Here is a 20654-nt window from a genome sequence, read left to right as displayed (position 1 = left end):
TTTTTTTTTTTTTTGCTTGTTCTTTTTCCAGTTCACTTTCTCAACTTGTCACAGATTAGGGACAGCTGGTTCTTTTTTTTGTTAGAAATAAGCTTTGCAGAGCAAGATGGTACGGTACTATCTCTGCATTAGTAGTTGCACAGGGGAATAGGTTGTACAGCATAGTCTTTATGATCCTTCTATATCTTGTCCCACTTTCTTTTCGGATTATATGGATCTGTACTTACATTAATTATGACTTTTCCACCGAGCCTTAATACATCCTTTTAAACCGGGGCCTGCTCACATTCATGCTATAACAATTAAACAAATGCTTTATACACAAGATTTTAAAAACCGCAGGAAGTATTTAGACATTTGGCCAAATATTATAAAAAAGTTTTTTTCTGTGGCCTGCAGTATTACACTAAAGATGATTAAACCAAATGTGTAAAGATGAGTCTCGCCCTAAAATATTACTTGACAGCAAAGGAAGGAAACCTGTTAGGAAGAAACTGCTCAAAGGATTTTGTGACATTTGGATATTTCTTTTCCGCAGGTGTTCGTGATGTTAGTAGCCTGAATGCTGACACCTCTCTGGCTGATCTGGGTTTGGATTCCTTAATGGGAGTGGAAGTACGCCAAACTCTGGAAAGGGACTATGATATTGTCATGGCAATGAGAGAAGTTAGACTGCTTACCATTAACAAACTGCGGGAACTTTCTTCCAAGCCTGGGGCCACAGATGGTAAGTGTTCCTAGCCGCTTGGATTCTGCATTCGTGACACAGAAGAATGAGCGATGACAATGGCTGGCGGAATTGGAGCTCATCTCCTTGACTGGCTCAGTTCTGTTGTGGGTAAAAACAGCAGGATTAGATCTACATGTGTTTTGAGGGTGGGGGGAATTAAAAAAAACAACACCCCCTTATGGGCCCGTTCTGTCTTATGAGCCCACAGAATAGAATGGACTCCATACCCAATTTGGTGCCCCCCCTCCAGTGGCACCTGGGGCAAGTGCCGCCTTTACTCCCCCCTAGATCCGGCCCGGAAGAATGGTTTGCTTGTAGCGCACAGAAAATGTTTGTCGTTAGTGGAGCGAATCTGTCAAAAGAAATAGAGACTGATGTGTGCAGGCATCCTAGGTTCTTGTTACAGATGAGAAACTGGTGGAGCAGAACTTGATACTGGGTTGTGTACAGAGCTTCATGGGGGTCTGTTCTTACAGAGACTGTGAGCATAGGTGTAGCCTCAACAGCGCATGATGGTCCCTCTTGCCTTATTATGTTCACAGCATGCACCACCAGTTACTATACTGTGCCTCACTTTTTCTTTACTCACTTCATGCTGCTAGAAATTGAGTCAGCCCCGTTCATCAGGGAGATGAGGACATCAGGCAGAGATTGCTGGATATCCCAAATCGAATTGGAAATCAGGGGATATATGTTACTGCCGTGTTTCTTTCTGTATGCTCATTCCCAAGCTTTGCTTCCAAATCCCATCCCGCGAACCTCTTTTGCGATAGCCAAGTCTTTTTCCTAACGAACTATGTGTCCTGTCTTCTCCCCCCCACCCAGCCCTGTTTTGTACCAACTTGCGTCAGAAAATTTTCTTTCACTTCTGGTGCACCACCAGCTTAAGCAATCACCGTATGCCCATGGCCGTGACATAAATTCTATCTCAGATTTCAAAGGTTATTTGCCCAGAAGTCATTGCTTTCAGGTATAATTTAGTAAGACAAGCCCTAAACTAGCTTGTGGTTTTCTTTTGGCTTGCTTTTTTGGCCATTAAGTCCAGCTGATTTAGGGCAGCCCCCTGGTTTTCAAGACAAATGGCATTCGGAGTTGGTTTCCCATTGCCTGCTTCCATGTCATGACACGGGTATTCCTTGGTGAGTTGACCTTGCTTAGCTTCCAAAATCAGGCTAGCTTGAACTACCCAGATCAGGGCTGACTTGCTCTGCTACCCAGAAAAAGGTGTTAACTGGCTCTTCCTTATGATTGGTTTTGTGTTTTAGCGTTGACAAATGAAACAAAAAGTAATCAGGCTGAGCATCCCCAATTGGACTTGAACACCCTGTTGGTTAATCCAGAAGGACCGACTGTTGTGCAACTCAATGAGGTGCAGAGCGCAGAGTCTCCTCTCTTCCTCATCCATCCCATAGAAGGATCTCTGACAGTTTTCAACACACTTGCTTCCAAACTCTGCATACCCAGCTATGGCCTTCAGTGCACAAAAGGTAGCTCTCTCTGTTCATTGCATTATTATAACCTACAGTCTGTTACTGTCAGGATAGCCTGAACCGGTTAGGTCTTCTGTTGTGTTCCATGTTTCTAGAGGTAAGCAGATTTTATTCATGTACATAAATACATATATGAGGAAGAATCTAAATGTGAAGGAAAGGTGTGGTAGTAATTCGCTGCTGGAGTGCAAAAGACTTTTTAGGGCAAACCTTCCCCCCCACACCCCCCAGCATTAGTTCAGGACAGAAAACAACAACATGGTGTTAAAGACAAACATAAGAACAAAGAGAGAGGCTAGCACTGCCCATGATAGCTTGTTATGAACCTTCCTTTCAGAGTGCTATTTGAATTCTTGTTTGCTGTTTTCAAGTGTTGGTCATGTTGTTTATACAAACAATGTGAGCTATAGGAAGAGGGTCACCACTTCTCTTTTAAAATTGTCTGGACATTTTCCCTGCAGGTTGTTGACTATAAATGTTTGTCTTTTTTAATAAACATTTTTAAAACCTACACCTACTAGAAGACTTGAAATACCCTTTTTATATGGTACAAAATAATTTCCAGAATTGTCCCTTACTCTTATGCAATGTTATCTAACTTTATTGCAAGCACAGGCATATCACAACAAAATGCAGGTTCTTTCTGCCTTGCTTTCTTTAGAAACTCTCATGGCAGCTACTGTGTAGTTATTTATCAAGCTAAGAATTCTGGTGCTAGAAAAAAAATCCAGTGTAGATTTTGTTTTAAATTCAGAGATTCATTTAATTATTTTTTAAATTCACAGATATTTAGCATGCTTTATTTTGTTGGACTGTTAAATAATGTGGGAAGCTGTTGATGATGATTCAGACATACCCATGATCTGAACTCAATGTACACAGACATTCTCCTCCTTCCTCTATGTCTAGTACCTATTCCTCTGTTCCAGGGTATGCATTATGCAACGTCCTCTCTCGGCTACCATCTGTTGACCTTGACAGAAAAAAATCCAAATTCTACAGATTTTTGAAAAGAGAAGCTGTTTTGCAACTGTAGATTTATAAACACATTTAATTTATTTCCTTTCCATCGTAGATTTTGATAGCAGAACTTGAATTTTAGCACAGAATTCTAGATTTGTTGGTCACGATCATCATAGCTAGGCATTTCCCCTAACCTTCTGTCTCTGTGTCCTCTCTAGGTGCTCCTCTGGACAGCATTCAAAGTCTGGCATCTTACTATATTGACTGTATAAAGCAAGTGCAACCAGAAGGCCCGTATCGGATTTCTGGATACTCCTTTGGTGCCTGTGTAGCCTTTGAAATATGTTGTCAGCTCCAAGCCCAACAGAATCCTTCCCATTCACTCAACAGCCTCTTCCTGTTTGATGGTTCTCACTCTTACGTAGCAGCACACACTCAGGTAAGGCAGATTTAAGGTGACTCCAACTATGTCAGAAAGTCAACATTTCCGTATAGGATCAGCATGCAACCTGCTAGATTGAAATGCATGCACGCGCACGTGTGAGTTGCATGTTTCTTTGCTATACAACCAATTTCCACCATGTACACCTGAAGCCTAATTTACTGAAACTTTACAGCATAATTTTTCATTCAAAGAGCAGTGTGCTTGATTTACAGATTTGTGTTCTGTGCCAAATCAAGGCAATAGTCTCATTTTTCCCAAATCATCTGTAGGATTAGTAGTTTTTTCTGCCTTCCTGGTAATTGGTTGTTTTTTCTTTGGGGGGGGGTTAGTACTCCCAGTTGTAGAGCTAATACTTCTGTCCTATGTCTAAAATTTAATCAGTGGGAGTAATCTTATGGTCCGTCCTCTCCTTCAGAGCTACAGAGCCAAGCTAACCCCGGGAAATGAGGCTGAAACGGAGACCGAAGCGCTGTGTGCCTTTGTTCAGCAGTTCACTGGCATGGAATACAATAAGGTGACAGTTCTTTTGCTCAGAACAGTTTCCCTTTAGGAACAGCCCTAGAACTTGTAGTGAAGCTTTTTTTTCCTCCTTATATCGTTTGCAGTTGCTAGAGGTTCTTCTGCCCCTGCCTGATCTGGAAGCTCGTGTAAACGCTACCGTGGACCTGATAACTCAGAGCTATAAAGACATCAGCCGTGAGGCACTCACCTTTGCTGCTGCTTCATTTTACTGCAAACTGAAAGCAGGAGATGAGTATGTACCAGACAGCAAGTATCATGGCAATGTGGTGCTACTGAAAGCAAAAACCCACAGCGAGTATGGAGAAGGCCTCGGAGGAGACTATAAGCTTTCAGAGGTTAGTCCAAGAAGGAACCCTTATTAAAAAGCGAAAAGTCCAATCATCTTGTTTTATGAATGTGGCTTTCATGTAGTTCTTCACCCACTACCAGCCATCCCTTTAAAGCTACAGAGGCTGCGTGCCGCTCCCAGTTCCGCGAGTGTTTCCCCGGGCCTGTTGAGAAACGGCAGCAATACAAGATTTAGTTTGCCAGATTATGGGAACGATTGTGTTAGTTTTGAGCAAGGAGAAGAGGAGTTACGGGCTTAGTTTTTGATATATTGTTTTCAGCTGGAGTTGATTTGGAGAGGTATTGGAAAGAAAAGTAGGAAGTAGAAGCTAAAAGGACTTTTAAGATCTCCTTCTATGGTGATCATGACTACTGGCTGGAAAAGCAGAAAGGATATGAAACTAAATTTTTTTGTATTTATATTAATCTTCTGCGTCTCTCTCTCTCTCTCTCTTTCCGTAGGTCTGTGATGGAAAAGTATTTGTCCATGTTGTTGAAGGGGACCACCGCACCTGCCTGGAGGGAGAGGGTGTTGAGTCAATTGTTGGGATCATCCACAGTTCATTAGCAGAGCCTCAGGACAGTGTTCGAGAGGGCTAGACACTTCAGAAACTCTACTGTCATTGGCAGAGAGAATTGAAAGCTAACCGTTCTGATACTGTTAAGAAACTCTTTCCGTAATCCACCATACCACCTGCTCTGCAATCAAGTCTTGGGAGTTCTACTGACCCGTGCACCTCTGTCTCTCTCACTCTCGAGTGCATTGACATTACTGTTGCATTGTTGCACGGACCCTGCGTTGATGGCAGCAATTTACATGAAAAAAACACCCTTTTAGGAGCGAGCAGACTCTTTTTTTTCCCTTACTCGTGCTGTGTTTTGTCTTGTCTTGTATTGTTGTCTAGCAGTATTCCAAAGGATAAATTAAACTAACCAAGCCTAGTGAGCATGGAGGGAGGCTGCAACTGATTTTGGAGACACTATTCTGTCTGTGAAGAGTCAGTCTGTAGCAATATCGGAAGGTTAATTCCAATGAGGCGCTTTTTTTGTAACTATTTTTAATTTGAAATATACTAGATATTTATTGCTTTGTTACTTCACTAGAGGCTCGCAATTTTCATTTAGCTTTGATTAAAAAATAGGAAAAATACTCCCATTGCAGAGTATTTTTTCCTGCCGGATGAAGTTGCCTCTCTCTTTGTTTCATTTTTAAACCAAAATTCATCGTTAGAGCCATGTCCTCACGTGGGGCGGCAAGCAGAGTCCAATAGAAGCATCACTTGTCTCTGCAGAGGGCTTGCTTCTGCTGTGTTGCCTGCCAGGCACCGACGGAAGGGGATGATAGTTGTGTGACTCACATTGTGTGAAATTCTTAGCAAAGACTGGAGTAAAAATGTTACATACTTCCCACACCTATGTGGGGAGTACATATGCAAGGCTTGTGTAGGTTTCTGCATTGGCCCGTCTGCTTTTCAATGTAGCTTCTGCTTGCCCACATTTGCAACTTGAAAGATTCACTGTGATTTGGATCCCTGTGGCTTCTTGTTGACAAGAACCTGATTTAATGTTCCCAACGGAACTGTTTCTCTTCACCCATCCACAAGCCCTGGTTTATCAGGATCTGCCTAAAGCCCCTATACATTTAAACAAAAACAGCTTGGGAGTTCAGTAAGCCTCTTCTTGCCTCCTCTTTGTTAGATACGTTTGTAGGGGAATCAGGGTATCCTTGCTGCACTAATGATGCAGAGGAAGTATATGGAGCAATCAGTATCAAGTATGAGGATTGCTGTTACTCCCCCAAAGGCTTTATGATCCAGCTTCCCTGCTGGATGATGTTGCCACTATTGGGGTACAGAGACAGCAAGTACATTCCATACTTGCTGGGAGCTGGTTGGTTGGACCATCCTTTGTGGACAAGCAGCTGGATGACTGGTTTTAGTTTTAACTGTTAAGGAACTTTTTGTGAAATTTTGCAATGTAAAATTAAAACATTTCCAGATCAGTTCTCTTCTGTTTTTCATTTTTACATTTATTTGGGGGAAAGCTCTGGAGTGTCCTTTCTTCTGTGGCTCTCCTAGATTAATTAAATGCGACTTAAACTTGGTGTTGGCTTTTGTCTATTATTTCTACATCCCTTACTTCAATATATTTCTATTTGCATTTTCTTTCTCTTTGTGGCGGAAACAAACTTCTTCTAGATACTGTGGTTCAGAGGCTGCAAATAGTTGCTTTGGCAGGTACTTTGGGTTGTGGCTTCTTGCTTTGGGGTTTCCAGTTGGTATAATAAATTCTTAAACCACATGACTGGCAGTGCAGTCTGAAGCTGAGTGACACACTTTTGAACTCATTGATGTCGATAATCTCAGAAGGCGTCACTCTATTTAGGATTGCACTATGGAAATTTTCAATCTTCCTCTACGTTCTGGCTTTCTTTGTGGTTTAAGAGGTCACTGATTTATCTGCTTTTTCTTCCCCCATCTGCAGAATGGGGCACAAACTGTCTACCACAAAAGAACATTGTTGATGCAGAACATTACAAGTAAATAAAAATATATATTATGATTTTTAATCTCCCTTCCTCAGGGAGATTAAAGGTGATTACACAATGAAAAACAATGCAATAAGCTCTTACACAGTGTAGTCATGCAATTAAAATAATAAGAATAAAACAATATAAAGGTGGAGTATAAATGAAGAAATTAAACAGTGCAATACAACTGGACTGGAAGGTTAAGAACAACACACTCCAAACTATAGGGTAATGCAATGAGCTGCCAGTGAGTTTTCTCACTCCACTTTAGTAATGTTTTGTTGTTGTTCACACAGGATAGAATACTGTCTTTTTCATTGGCCCATTCACCAACAATCACTGTTAAGCCTGGCATTTGATTATGCTTTGGCCAGGCATCTCATTTCTGAAAGGAAGAGCCCCAACCAAAACAAACTAAACACATATCTCTGAATTGGGGTTCAAGTAGAAACCTTCCATAAGGTTCAAAACCTAGTTCACAGTGCCACCAGCTTGGTAGTATATTCATGACTAAAGGCAGTGAGACCTAACTGTAGAAGAGACAGTTGAAATCTGTGCATGAAAAGGGAACGGCTGGGAGCATGCACAACCCCTCAGATGGCTCATGATTCTGTAAATCCAGTAACTGCCACTCTAACCTTGCAACTGCAGTTATTAGTTCAGGAGCATCAAATATCTGACCCACAGGCCAGAACTGGCCCACCTAGGACTTTAGTCAGGACCATGGGACTATTTTCTCCTGCATCCCATCCTCACCCTTTGAAGCTCAGAGGTTGTCAAAGTTCCCAGCTCCTTATTCCTCTCCAGGAAGCAATTCTGGACTTGCAAACCTGCAAAGAAAATGCGGAATGGACTTTCCACTAAGGTCTCTGTTGTCCAGATAGACTACTCCAGTAGTAGTCTGTCTGGGCGCAGAGACCTTAATGGAAAATTCATTCCAAGTTTTCCTTGCAGCTTTGTCTCTGCTGCAATGTATTTTAATGGAGCAGAGCTCAGTTTCACTTTTCAGCATTTATATGGCCAAATAGAAGCTGTTGCTTCCTAGAGTTGTTGACCTTGTAAATAAAAGGCCAGCTTGCCTCTGCTTTGAGCCAGCTTGTCTCTGCTGAATGGACATGAGAACTGGTGCCTAGTGAGTATTCTAACCTGGAAACCCACAGCAAAAGGGGGATATTGCACTGAAGGGCCATTGCCAATCTGAGTAGACCTGGGGGCAAGGGAAGAAGCTTGCAATGCCCAGCCATTTAATGTTTTCCCGAGCCCAGAGCATTTTATATTTTTGGTTTAAATTTTCAGTTTCTGCTGTGATCCTTGTGCTTTTTCTTGATGTTTTGTTTTTAAAATTCGCATTGCCAAATCCCACTATTTCCCCCACCTTTCCATTTTAAACAAAACTGCAAGAGTTTTAAACATGTTTGTGTTTTAAGCAAAAAATACTATCTTTAATTGTGCTTCTCTGTATCCTTTATAAAGTTTATATCTCCACTACCTAGCATTACATTATATTTCATTATGTGCATGGTCCACAAAGTCCCATTTATGTCAGATCTGGCCCTTGTAACAAATGAGTTTGACACCCTTGTAAGTTGTTTTTAGAGGAGATATTTTTGCAGGAATCCAATGAAAGGTACAATTTTATTTGGAGAACTATCCTAGTGAGAATTTCTGGAATATTCAGGCTTCTGGTTTAACAACAGAATATGAAAAGGACATTGATAATTAGGTATCTGTAAAAGAATGGTGACATTTTTACATTATTCCCAAATAGGTCATTAGCCCAGGAGTAGTAATTTTACCTTGTCCTATTTATACTGTTACCAAATGCTGAATGGTGTCTTCTTAAATAAACTGTTAAATAGAGCCTGTATTTCAAATTGGCTCCCAATCCACTATTGGAATTTTACAAGTGCATTAAGCAGCTAACCCCCCATAAAATTTTTGTTTTGCATATATAGGTATATTTCAGACTGAATGTATTCTATCTTTATTCTTCAGAAAATCTATTTTAATCACTTTGTACTCTCTACTCCCTCCGCTCAGAGACTCCTACCTATGCCAAATACTAGCCTCAACTGGCCCGGCAACAAGTTCCTCACAAAAATTGAACCATTTTCACACTTCATCACAAAGATCACTTGAGGCTCTCTGTTTATGCTGCAGGTTCGTGCTGTTAATGTGGGACTGAACATGGAAGAGACCCTGAATGTGAATTAGGGTTGCCAAGTCTCACCTGGGTCCTGGTGGGGGATGTGGTGCGTGTGACAATGACATCACCTGGAAGTGACATCATAGTGCAGGGGATGCTCTAGCATTTGGGTAAAAAACTCTGATTCCATACAGCATCCCCTGCACAAAGTGCCCAGCATGATAATGTTACTTCTGGGTGACATCGTTGTGCTAGGCACATCGGGCTCAGCACTGTTTGGGGGCAGGGATCCCCCTGCCAGCCAGCTCCATGCCCGCAGTTCGGGGGCCCCAAAACTGAGAACCCTAATATATATTGTAGCCAGTATAAGTTTTATATATGAATATAGACTAAAAACAGAGAAGAGCCCTGCTGGATCAGACCAGTAGTCCATCTAGTCCAGCATCCTGTCTCACATAGTGGCCAACCAATTCCCCAGGAGAGGAACAGGGTATAGAAGCCGAAGCCTTCCCCTGATGTTGCTTCTTTGTTATGGGATTCAGAGTAGGGTTGCCAGGTCCCTTCGCCTGTTTTGTGGGGAGGGAGTTCTGGGGGTGGGTGGGGACATCATGCAACATCCGTGACATCATCATCTGGAAATGCTGCCATTATGTCAGGAACATCACACAAAGACATCCCTGTTTAGAGGTGGCCAGCTGCTCCATGGTGGAGATGAGTCCCCAAAATGGAGGGATCTCCTGCTGGGAGCTGGCAACTCTAATTCAGAAGATTAGTGTCTCTGAATGTGGAAGTTCCCCTCAGGCATCATGGCTAGTAGTTATTGACAGACCTATCCTCCATGGATCTGTCTAAACCCCTTTTAAAGCTGTTTATTCCTGAGGCCATCACTACATCCTCCTGCAGCAAACTGCACATTTTAATCACTCTGTGTAAAGTAGCATTTTCTTTTGTCAGTCTTGAACCTTCTGCCCATCAGCTGGATATTTTGGGAGAGGGAGAAAAATTTCTCTTTGTCAGTTCTCTCTATCCCGTTCAGAATTTTACAAACCTCTATCATGTACCCCTTTAGTCATCTCTTTTCTAAACTGAAAAGCCCCATATTCTTCAGCCTTTCCTCATGGAGAAGGTGCTCCAACCCCCAAATAATCTTAGTTGCCCTCTGTACTTCTTTCCAGCTCAACAATGTCCTTTTTGAGATGCAGTGACCACAACTGTACACAATATTCCAAATAAGGCTGCACCATAGATCTCTACAGGCATTGTAATATCAGCCATGTTATTTTCAATCCCTTTCCTAACCACTCCTGACACAGTTTGCCTTTTCCGCCACTGCAGCACATTGGGTTGACACTTTCATTGGGCTATCCACTACAACCCCAAGATCTTTCCCCCTCGCAGTCTCAGAAAGTTCAAACCCCTTTGGCCTATAGTTAAAGCTGGGATTTCCTGTCTCAATGTGCATCGCCTTACACTTAGCAACACTGAACTTCATTTGCCACATTGTTACACACTAACCTAGTTTGTGGAGGTCCTCTGAGCTCTTCACAGTCAGCCTTGGTTTTCATCATCCTGAATACTTTTGTGTCATCTGCACTACACTACTCACTACTATTTCCAGATCATGGATGAATAAATTAATTTTTACTGGCCCCAATGCTGATCCTTGAGGTACCTCACTGTTTACTTCCCTCCATTGTGATAACTGCCCATTGATTCCTTCTCTTTGCTTCCTGTCATGTAACCAGTTTTTAAAATATAAATTTTATTTCAATTTACAGACATACAAACATAAAACAAACTATATTTATTTATACACAAAATCATATTTTATATATATATAATTTTTTGGGCCACTGTGTGACACAGAGTGTTGGACTGGATGGGCCATTGGCAGATCCAACATGGCTTCTCTTATGTTCATATGTTTACATACGTTATATTGAATTTGCTTAAATTTACTTTTAATATTAAATATTTCACTTATATTTAAATATTTTCTAGCTTTTCCATCTGTCTTCATATCTGATAATATTTTAATTATAAAAACTATTGCCCAAATATTTATAGCGTTCTCTGTTTTGATTACATTTTTATTCTTGATTTTCTGCTACATAGTTTTAAAAAATTTTCAATTTTTCTTGAATTTCTGAGGTCAGTCTAGCAAATGAAAGATGTTAAATTTGCCATTGTCACATATTCATTCAAATTATTCCTCCATTCCTTCAAGACTGGGCAATTAACTGCTGCCCATTTTGCTACAAATATTATTCTTCTCACCACTGTCACCATATGCTTAAATAATTCACTGTGTATTTTTGTAATATTGCTTGGCAAGATATTAAATAGCATACTTTTCAGTTCCATATCAAAGTTAAGTTTTAATATCTTCTGCATTTCTTCATGTATCTCTATCCAGTATTTTCTTGCTTTCTTGCATGTCCACCACATACGATAAAATGCTGCATCTGTATTCTGACATTTCCAGCACTTCTTGTTACAGTCTTTGCCTTTGCTATATCTTTAGAGGAAATATGCCATCTAAAGAACATTTTAGACCAGTTCTCCCTTAATATTTGTCATTCAGTAAACTTAATTTCTTTAGTCCAAAGATTTTCCCACTGACTCATATGTATATTTTCTCCAACATTTTGCATCCACGCAGTTTTTTACTTTCTCAGTTTCTATGTTGTATTGTAATAACATTGTATAATGTTTCCTAATAAATGTCTTCAAAATCCAGTGATTAATTGTTCAAGTCATTATCGTTCTCAGCCAACCATCTTCATCAACTCTTTTTTTCAATATTAATACCATTTGATTATATAATAACCGCAGAAATTTTTTTCATCATCTTGAATTGTTTGCCAAGGTTTTATTTTTGTTTGTCCATATTATTGTCATGTTATATAATCAATTTTCTTTCTTGTACAATTGTTGCAATAAACATCAACAGGGGATGTCAATGGTGAGGTTGGAGGATTTATTCTATTTCTACACTGAAACCATGTTCTTAATAGGCTATCTCTCAAGATATAATTACCATTTTGCATTTGAATTATTTTAGTGATTTCTTGATCCAAAGATAATTATGTATTCCTTCTTTAGTATCAATTATCTCTAATTTAACATTCCTTTAAGTTTGTAATTCAGTCTAGAGTTGCCAATCCCCAGGTGGGGGCAGGGGATCCTCCAGATTGGAGGCCCTCCCCCCCACTTCAGGGTCATCAGAAAGCAGGGGAGGGGAGGGAAATGTCTGCTGGGCACTCCATTATTCCCTATGGACACCGATTCCCATAAGGGATAATGGAGAATTGATTCACAGGTATCTGGGGTTTGGGGGAAGGCCTGTTTTTTCAGGTAGATGCACCAAATTCTCAGCATAGCATCCAGTGCCTTTCCCCAAAATACCCTCCAAGTTTCAAAAGTATTGGACTAGGGGGTCCAATTCTGTGAGCCCCAAAAGAAAGTGCCCCTATCCTTCATTATTTCCAATGGAGGAAGGACATTTAAAAGGCATGCAGTACCTTTTAATGTGGTGGCCACAACTCCCTTCAGAGTGCAATTGGGCTTGCTGCAACCTTGCTCCTGGCTCCACCCCCGTGTCTCCTGGCTCCACCCCTAAAGTTCCCAGATATTTCTTGAATTGGACTTTGCAACCCTAATCCAGTCTGACACCCACTAGTGCTGCTGTCTGGCAATACAATTGAATATTTGGTATAGCTAGACCTCCTCTTTTTTGTCCTGTAATACTTTGAATCTTATACTTGGCTTCTTTCTGCTTCATACAAAAATATTTATCATTTTCTACCATCTTTTAATTTTTTTTCATCTATATTAACTGGTAACACTTGAAATAAAAAAGTCAACTTTGGTAATATATTCATTTTGACGGCAGAAATTCTTCCTGACCATGAAATTCTCAACATTACCCATCTTTGTAGATCTTCACTAATATTTGCCCAAATCCTTTGCTAGTTATCAGGGCTTTTTTTAAGCAGGAACACACAGAAATGCAGTTCCAGCTGGCTTGGCATCAGGGGATATGGTCTAATATGCAAATGAGTACATGCTGGGCTTTTTCTACAAAAAAAGTCTAGTGTCAAGCAATGGTGACATTGGGGTGTGGCATAATGTGCAAATGAGTTCCTGCTGGGCTTTTCCTACAGAATAAGTCCTGGTAGTTATGTTTATAAAGATTGGCATTTTGTCCTGCTACATATATTCCCAGATACTTTATTGATTTTTTTTTAGTGACAACACATTCTGTTATTTTTTTCCTAACTCTTTTTCTTCTGCTTTAGTTGCTGCTAATGAAATTATCTTTGCCTTCTTTTTATTCAATTTATAGCTAGAATAAGTTCCAAATCTATTCATTTGTTCTATTGTATATTTCAGGGAAATATTTGGGTTTTATTATGCTATTTTACATCATCATCCACATAACTTTTCATTTTATATTCCTCTATCTTTTTTATTCCAATAATCCTTGTATCTCATCTAATTTTTATAGCCAATATTTCCATTACCAAATAAATAGTAATGGTGATATTGGACAGCCTTGTCATGTTACCGGCAATGCTTTTAAGTCTCTTATTTTTAATAGGGAAATTAGCTAAGAGATTTGGCAGAGCGAATTAGGAGCAAAGATCTTTGCTTTCAATAATACGGAGTTAAGGTTTTCAGCCAAGAATAGACCACACGTTTGTATCTTTTATAGTGTTTACTTTATATATATATATATATATATATATATATATATATATATATATATATCTCAAAAGGATGTATATGCACAAACACATATGTTGCATAAACACATACACACAAGAATCTAAGAAAAATAGAGGTTATCAATAGAGGAATTCATGGATTGTTGAAGCAGGTGATATTCACCTGATCCAGAAGAGGAGACATCCGTCCAAAGGAAAAATACACGGAGAGAAGCTCGAACGACCAGTGTAACGCATCCTATAGACCCAATTACAGGAGTAACAGGTGGTACAGACTGCAAATGGCGCCCTATAGAATGCACACTGAGGTGTGGTTCTGACCCACACTTTATAGGGTTATGAGGATGGGGGTCAGTAGTTACAAAAGGATCTTTTGATGTCTCTTGAATCGCTATGTTGGGAAACCTCGCACATTCTGCTAGGATGATAAGTTTAGAGGAAATGCATAGTTTGTTACCAAGCTTTGTCTGACACTCGGAAAGGGATCAAAGGCTTGAAGGCAGGATCAGTCAAGTTATGCATTAGATTGGATTTTAGCAATGTAGAGACTGGAGGAAGAGCCATTTGGCACTTCCAGAAGATCAGAGTGAGAGTACTACTTACCCATGTCATTATGCATCCCGTTTGGGCGGGGACGCTTGAGGGGAAATGGGTGAGATTGTGCTGAGATACAGACTGCAGGCGCCAACCAAACCAGGCTCTCTACTGGGTCCACTCTACCTATTCTAGGTGGAGTGTTGTCTTGGCCTGCCTTTCGGTTAGACTCCATTTTGTTCACCAAGAACAGGAGACCCTCTGCACTGGGGTACTCCGTTTATATCAAGCAGCGCTTCTCAGTAACAGTCACATTCTTTTTGCTAATTCAGTTGGAAAAAGAAAGAGCAATTAACCTGCGTTGATCCAAGTTGTAGAATGTTGTACTGAGGCTCCAGGATTAAAACACGAGAGATAAAGGCTGACGAAGGTCTGAAACCATGAGGAATCTCGGGCTGCGGTCCCTTACTCTCTCGGAGACAAGCTGTGCTGGAGATTTGAGAACGCCACCCAAGTTGCTGAACATAAGGGAGAACAGCAGGAAGGCAATTGCCCCTGAGGAACTGTACTTTATTATCTTCAAACAGCAGACAGTGTGTGGGAGTGAAAAGAACTCTTTTTCCAGCTGTGTTTGTATTATGAGCATTTGTGAATTTAGTATCAGGAGTAGTTTATAAATTACTAATGATGACTACTGCTATGCATGTATTTTGATAAATGTAGGTTGCATATACACTATATTGTTTAAAAGTGTTATTGTTATTCTGGTGTTTTTTCACTTATTATTCACTTACATCGGAACCTGTTGATATTTACCATGGATCTTGTCCTGGCAGGTTCTGCAAAGGCAGCCCCATGGGAGGAGGTGTTTCACCATTACCCCACCCCCTTGAGGTGCATGATGGAACCAGCTAACTCACACTCACCTGTCCTGTCCTGTGTTGAAGTGCTCCCAGATTCCTTGCAATCCATCCACTGCAGAAGCTGCAGCTCAAGTCTGTGATTCAGCCAGGGAATGATTTAAAGGGATGCTTGCCAAACTACAAGCAGCAGAGCAGCTGCCAGACCTTCCACCCACCCACAGACCCACCCTGTGCCCTGCTGAGGGTGGGAACATGGCAAATGACAAACCATCTCATAGAAAATGGGAAAGCAGCTATTTTCTGTAGGGGAATTTATATGGCTTCAGCTTTTCATCTCCTCCCCCACTCCCTGCAGCCTCTACCTAGGAAAAGGACAGTCTTTCTCCACAGTGGGGATCAAAGCAGCTTACATCCTTCTCTCCCCCTTTTGATCTGTACAAAATCCTGTGAGGTAGGTTAGGTTGAAAGCCTGTGAGTGGGCCATCCCCTCCACACCCAGTCCTTCACCCAGTTGAGAACCCAGGAGAGGATTTTGTCCCTGGCAAAAATTTAGCGATGTCTTTAGCGTGAACCGGGCGGTCCGGAAGCGACTCCAACATTATCTGATGCAGCGGTGCCGGATCTGGGTCCGCGGAGGGAAGTGGCAGTCGACTCAATGCATCCATAGCCTTCCCTGGCCGGTATTGGAGATCATATTGGTACTCTGCTAAGAAAATGGATCACCTTAAAACTCGGGGTGACAGCATCTGCGGTGTCTGGCAGTCGGGGGCAAATAGGCCTAGGAGTGGTTTACGGTATGTGAGAATGGTGAAAGGTCAGCCGTACAAATAATCATGACATTTCTTAACACCCGCAACAATGGCCAACCCCTCCTTATCTATTTGCGCATAGTTGCGCTCAGGTTTTTGCAAAGTTCTTGAGTAGTAAGCCACCGGAACCTCACACCTGTCTGGCAGCACATGCACTAATACCACCCCCACCCCATAAGGAGATGCATCGCACGCCAAGACCATGAGCAGCTGCTCGTCAGAATGTGCCAGGAGGCTGTTGGATGTGAGGAGGTCCTTCACCGCCTGGAAAGTGACGGCCTGCTGGCGGCCCCACACCCATGGGGCCTGTTTGTCCAGTAAGCGGTGGAAGGGTTCCGCTACCGTCGCCTTGTGGGGAAGGAAGGCGTGGTAGAAGTTGAGGAGTCCTAAGAAAGCTTGTAGTTCCGCTTTATTGGTGAGGGTGGGAGTCGGGGCATCACAGATGGCTTCCCCCTTTTCCTTTGAGCGGTGGATGCCATTCACGTCCACAGAGTATCCCAGGAAGTCAATCTTTGGAACCCCCAACATACATTTCTCCCTCTTCACTTTTAGGCCCACTGTGCGAATCTTTGGAGAACTGTATGGAGGCGGGAGGCGAACTTGTCCTTCGTGGTGGCGGTGATTAACACATCGTTGAAAAATGGTTGGACCCCCGGGATACCTTTTAAAAGAGAGTCCATTTGGTTTTGGAAGATACCTGGTGTCACACTGATTCTGAACTGGAGGCGCTTGACCTTGAAGGCGCCTTTATGCATTACTTTTGTTTGTGCCTTGGTCATGGCGGCATCTACCGGCAGCTGTTTGTATGCCTGGACCAAGTCCAATTTTCCTAAAATCTTGGGCCCCGCTAGGGAGGCCAACACGTGGCTCACAACTGGCACCAGGTGTGGTTCTGTAATGCCTTATTTATTGTACACTTATAGTCTGTGCAGAGGCAGACTCGGCCATCGAGCTTGACTGGGGTGACGATGGGTGTCTCCCAGCAGGCATTAGTAACCGGTTCCAACACTTCCTGGGCTACCAGGAGGTCGAGCTCCTCCTATATCTTGCGTTTCAGGGCGGTGCGCCAGGACTGTCAGCTGTGGAGCGAAGTGAGTTGTGAGGGCCCTGGTGATCTTGTCGAAGTGGCCGCCTTGAGGGTCATGGGAATCATGAGGCCTTGTGCCAGCTCCAGGACGTCCATCCCGCAGGAGCTAAGGAACAGCACCTTCTTCCTGGCCCGCGACCTCATTGTATTCGCTGTGGTTCTCCAGCTGCTCTAACCACGTTTCCTATCTTTCAGGCCTGGCCAAGTCGAAGGCCGGTATTGGTCTTGGTGTAGCAGCCATCTCTTCCACGGCGGTGCGGGGCGTGGTACTGGGACTGAGGCAGTGATGCGCGTTGCGGTGTCGGTCTGGGCCGCTCACTAGGATCCCACCTTCATCGCCACTACAATATAGTGGATTCCATCAGCGGCGTCACTAGGGCGGGGCCAAGGGGGCCATCGGCCCTCCCCCAGAGCATTCTCATTGACCCCAGGCACTGACCCATGACCCCCCCCAACAGGAAGGGGCTGGCCCTGGGACTAGAACGCTGCTGCTGTGTGTGGGCTGGCCAGGATTCTGAAACCGGGGCTGCGCTGCCGCCGGCTCAGCTAAAAGCGTGTGGGTGAGTGGGAGAAACTTAAAATGCTGCAAAACTGGTATCTTGGATTACGGGGGCTGGTCATGTGACCAGAGGGTGGATGAGGGAGGGGCCATGTGAAGTGGGCGGGGTTGTGTGCGGAGGGGGTGACGCAGCCCTCCAAAAGGAGTGATGCCCAATGGGGGGTGTGACTTGAATCAGTTACACCCCAGGGTGCAACCCACGCTAGTGACGCCTCTGGATTCCATACATGGAAGAGGTGAGGTGGTAGTGAATCATAAGCTCTTTACTGATTACAGCATAGTCTCTCTCTCTCTCTCGGCTTGGCTTCGCGAACGAAGATTTAAGAAGGGTGCAGTAGTCCACGTCTGCTGCAGGCTCGCTGGTGGCTGACAAGACCAATGCGGGACAGGCAGATCCGGCCACAGTGGCTGCAGGGAAAAGTCTGATCTGGGGTTGGTGCTGTAGCAGTGCGATTCTTCCTCAATCTCCTTTTGTCCTCAAGACCAGCTATGCGTGCGTTCTCAAAGGAAGAGACAGCCTGGTGGATGGTGTGCCTCCATGCTTTGCGATCTGAGGCTAGGTCAGACCACTGGTGATGGTTGATGTGACAGGTGCCAAGGGATTTCTTCAAGGAGTCCTTGTACCTCTTCTTTGGTGCCCCTCTATTTCGATGGCCGGTGGAAAGTTCGCCATACAGAGCAATCTTGGGAAGGCGGTGGTTTTCCATCCTAGAAATATGCCCTGCATATAAAAGCCTAGTATAGTAAAGCCTAAGTATATGACTGGGGAAAGGGCCAAACAGGACCAACCTTATATACAAGCCAGGGTTCCCACGCTAGCATTCTATTGGTCCATTCAAACCAGCAGGGGGCGTGTGATTGGAGCAGGGCAGCAGGGATTTGGATCCTGCTGCCTATTGTTCCCAAGCCCCAAGCTCTGGTCGTCTGGTTCCAATGAGCCCTGCAGAAACACCCGATTGAGTTCTCACTTGAGTCCACCTACATAACAATAGGCAAGTGAGTTTGATGGACTAAAGTCTGATTCAGTATAAGGCAGCTTCCGTGGTAAAGAGTGCCGCTGGCAAAAGAGTACTGAGTAGGGTTGCCAATCCCCAGGTGGGGGCAGGGGATCCCCTGGTTTGGAGGCCCTCCCCCCGCTTCAGGGTCATCAGAAAGCGGGGGGATTGGAGGGAAATGTCTGCTGGGAACTCTGTTATTCCCTATGGAGACTTATTCCCGTAGGGAATAATGGAGAATTGATGTGCTCTGGGGCTCTGAAGGGGCTGCATTTTGCAGTAGAGGCACCAAAATTGCAGCATAGCATCCAGTGCCTCTCCCCAAAATACCCCCCAAGTTTCAAAAAGATTGGACCAGGGGGTCCAATTCTGTGAGCCCTAAAAGAAGGTGCCCCTATCCTTCATAATTTCCAATGGAAGGAAGGCATTTAAAAGGTGTGCAGTCCCTTTTATATGTGACGGCCAGAACTCCCTTTGGAGTTCAATTATGCTCGTCGCAGCCTTGCTCCTGGCTCCACCCCCAAAGTCTCCTGGCTCCACCCCCAAAGTCCCCAGATATTTCTTGAATTGGACTTGGCAACCCTAGTACTGAGCCTCCTCTCTCAGCCTGGTGAACAGGAGCAGGGACCTTGCTTTGGTCTGTGCCAGTCACCCGTAGTTCTCCTAGCCGGATCCCCTGGGAGGGAGGGTGGGTGGAGCTCAATATGAATGATTCCCCCCCTTAATGTAAATGGCCGACTTCCTTGTTGTCCAGGTTTGTTCACACCATTGCCCTTCCTCTCTCGCGATCGAGAAAACACGCGAGGTGCGGCGCGGTCGCTAGGATAGATTTCCGCGCGGCCTTGTTCAGCTGCGCCGTGATTTCCGAGGGCCCGGGTTTGAAGTAACACGCTCCCCTTGGCGGCCGGAGTGTGATGGCGGAAGTGCCGCTTGGCTTTCTGTCTAGAGCTCAGCAGCGCCTCTTCGCACGGCCACAGTCACCGCGTAAGACTCAGGTACATCGGGGAGAGGAAATAAAGAGGGATTCGGGCAAAGGGGACGGGGCGGCCTGTCTGCAAGAGGAGCCCGCATTCTGGCCTGGTTGGGGCAGGGCTGTCACTGGCGTCAAGTAGCCGTATTGGAACATCACAGGCACACTTAGTGAGACTGGGCTTTAGAGAAAAGAACGGGCTCGTTCTAGCCTGGGAAGCCTAGCCACGGCGCCTTTTGTTGGAAAAGAAACCCAGCCCCGTAGCCAGCCATGGCCGCCCGTGGCCCCTCTCGCCTGTTGCTGTTGACTAATGCAACCCTAATTTTGCTATATGTAGAATGGACACGTTACCAGCTTTCTACGCTAAGCATCCTTTCCTCCTTGCCTGGTTTAAGAATAATAACGGTATAGTAGCAACAGCCGCTAAATGTATACTTCTCCCCTTAGGTACCTGCTTCAGGCCCCTTACACAAAACATTTCATTAAAAAATAAACAAATCAAATATCCCATTCCTCTTCTTATATCAGCTCAAAATTTAAAAATGAGCGATGGTATATTCTGAGGTATCACTTATTCAACATTGTGGTATCAGATTTAAAAGTAAACAAATCAAATATCCCATTTGCTCTAATCCCACTGTGGCCAAACTTGCTTAATGTCAGAGCTGCATAGAATAAATGTCAGATGTTTGAGAGCCACAAGATATAAACATCAGATGTTTTGAGAGCTGGAAGGAAGGCAAATAGATGAGATGAGGTGGAAAGAAAGCAACTAATGCATTCTCCAGCTGTGGCTGACTTGGCTTTGAGATGTGATCTAAAGAGAGAAATGCCTTCTTCAAGCCAACAGGTGACACGCAAGAGCCATACAATATATGTAAAAGAGCCACATGTGACTCCCAAGTTGCAGTTTGGCCACCCCTGCTCGAATTGCATCAGCTCTGTAGCAGATTC

The 20654-nt window shown here is 43.6% G+C and overlaps 2 protein-coding genes across 2 annotated transcripts in view; both read left to right on the top strand.

Moving 5' to 3' along the window:
- FASN (fatty acid synthase) overlaps nucleotides 1-6578 on the top strand; it is an 83781-nt gene extending 77203 nt beyond the window's left edge. Inside the window, exons 38-43 of the mRNA XM_060253032.1 lie at nucleotides 539-727; nucleotides 1996-2217; nucleotides 3402-3622; nucleotides 4044-4142; nucleotides 4234-4485; nucleotides 4940-6578. Coding sequence (XP_060109015.1) covers nucleotides 539-727; nucleotides 1996-2217; nucleotides 3402-3622; nucleotides 4044-4142; nucleotides 4234-4485; nucleotides 4940-5077 — 1121 coding nt within the window. The 3' untranslated portion in view covers nucleotides 5078-6578. The remainder of the gene's footprint in view (nucleotides 1-538; nucleotides 728-1995; nucleotides 2218-3401; nucleotides 3623-4043; nucleotides 4143-4233; nucleotides 4486-4939) is intronic.
- Nucleotides 6579-19547: 12969 nt separating this feature from the next.
- The window catches only part of DUS1L (dihydrouridine synthase 1 like), a 38161-nt gene continuing 37054 nt past the window's right edge, over nucleotides 19548-20654 (top strand). The window contains exon 1 of the mRNA XM_060252621.1: nucleotides 19548-19725. The gene's annotated coding sequence lies outside the window, so the exon portion shown is untranslated. The remainder of the gene's footprint in view (nucleotides 19726-20654) is intronic.

Source organism: Heteronotia binoei, chromosome 13 (assembly GCF_032191835.1).
Source record: "Heteronotia binoei isolate CCM8104 ecotype False Entrance Well chromosome 13, APGP_CSIRO_Hbin_v1, whole genome shotgun sequence".
NCBI lineage: Eukaryota > Metazoa > Chordata > Lepidosauria > Squamata > Gekkonidae > Heteronotia > Heteronotia binoei.
The sequence above is the reverse complement of the archived record's forward strand: the minus strand, read 5'-3'. Positions and strand labels throughout refer to the sequence as shown.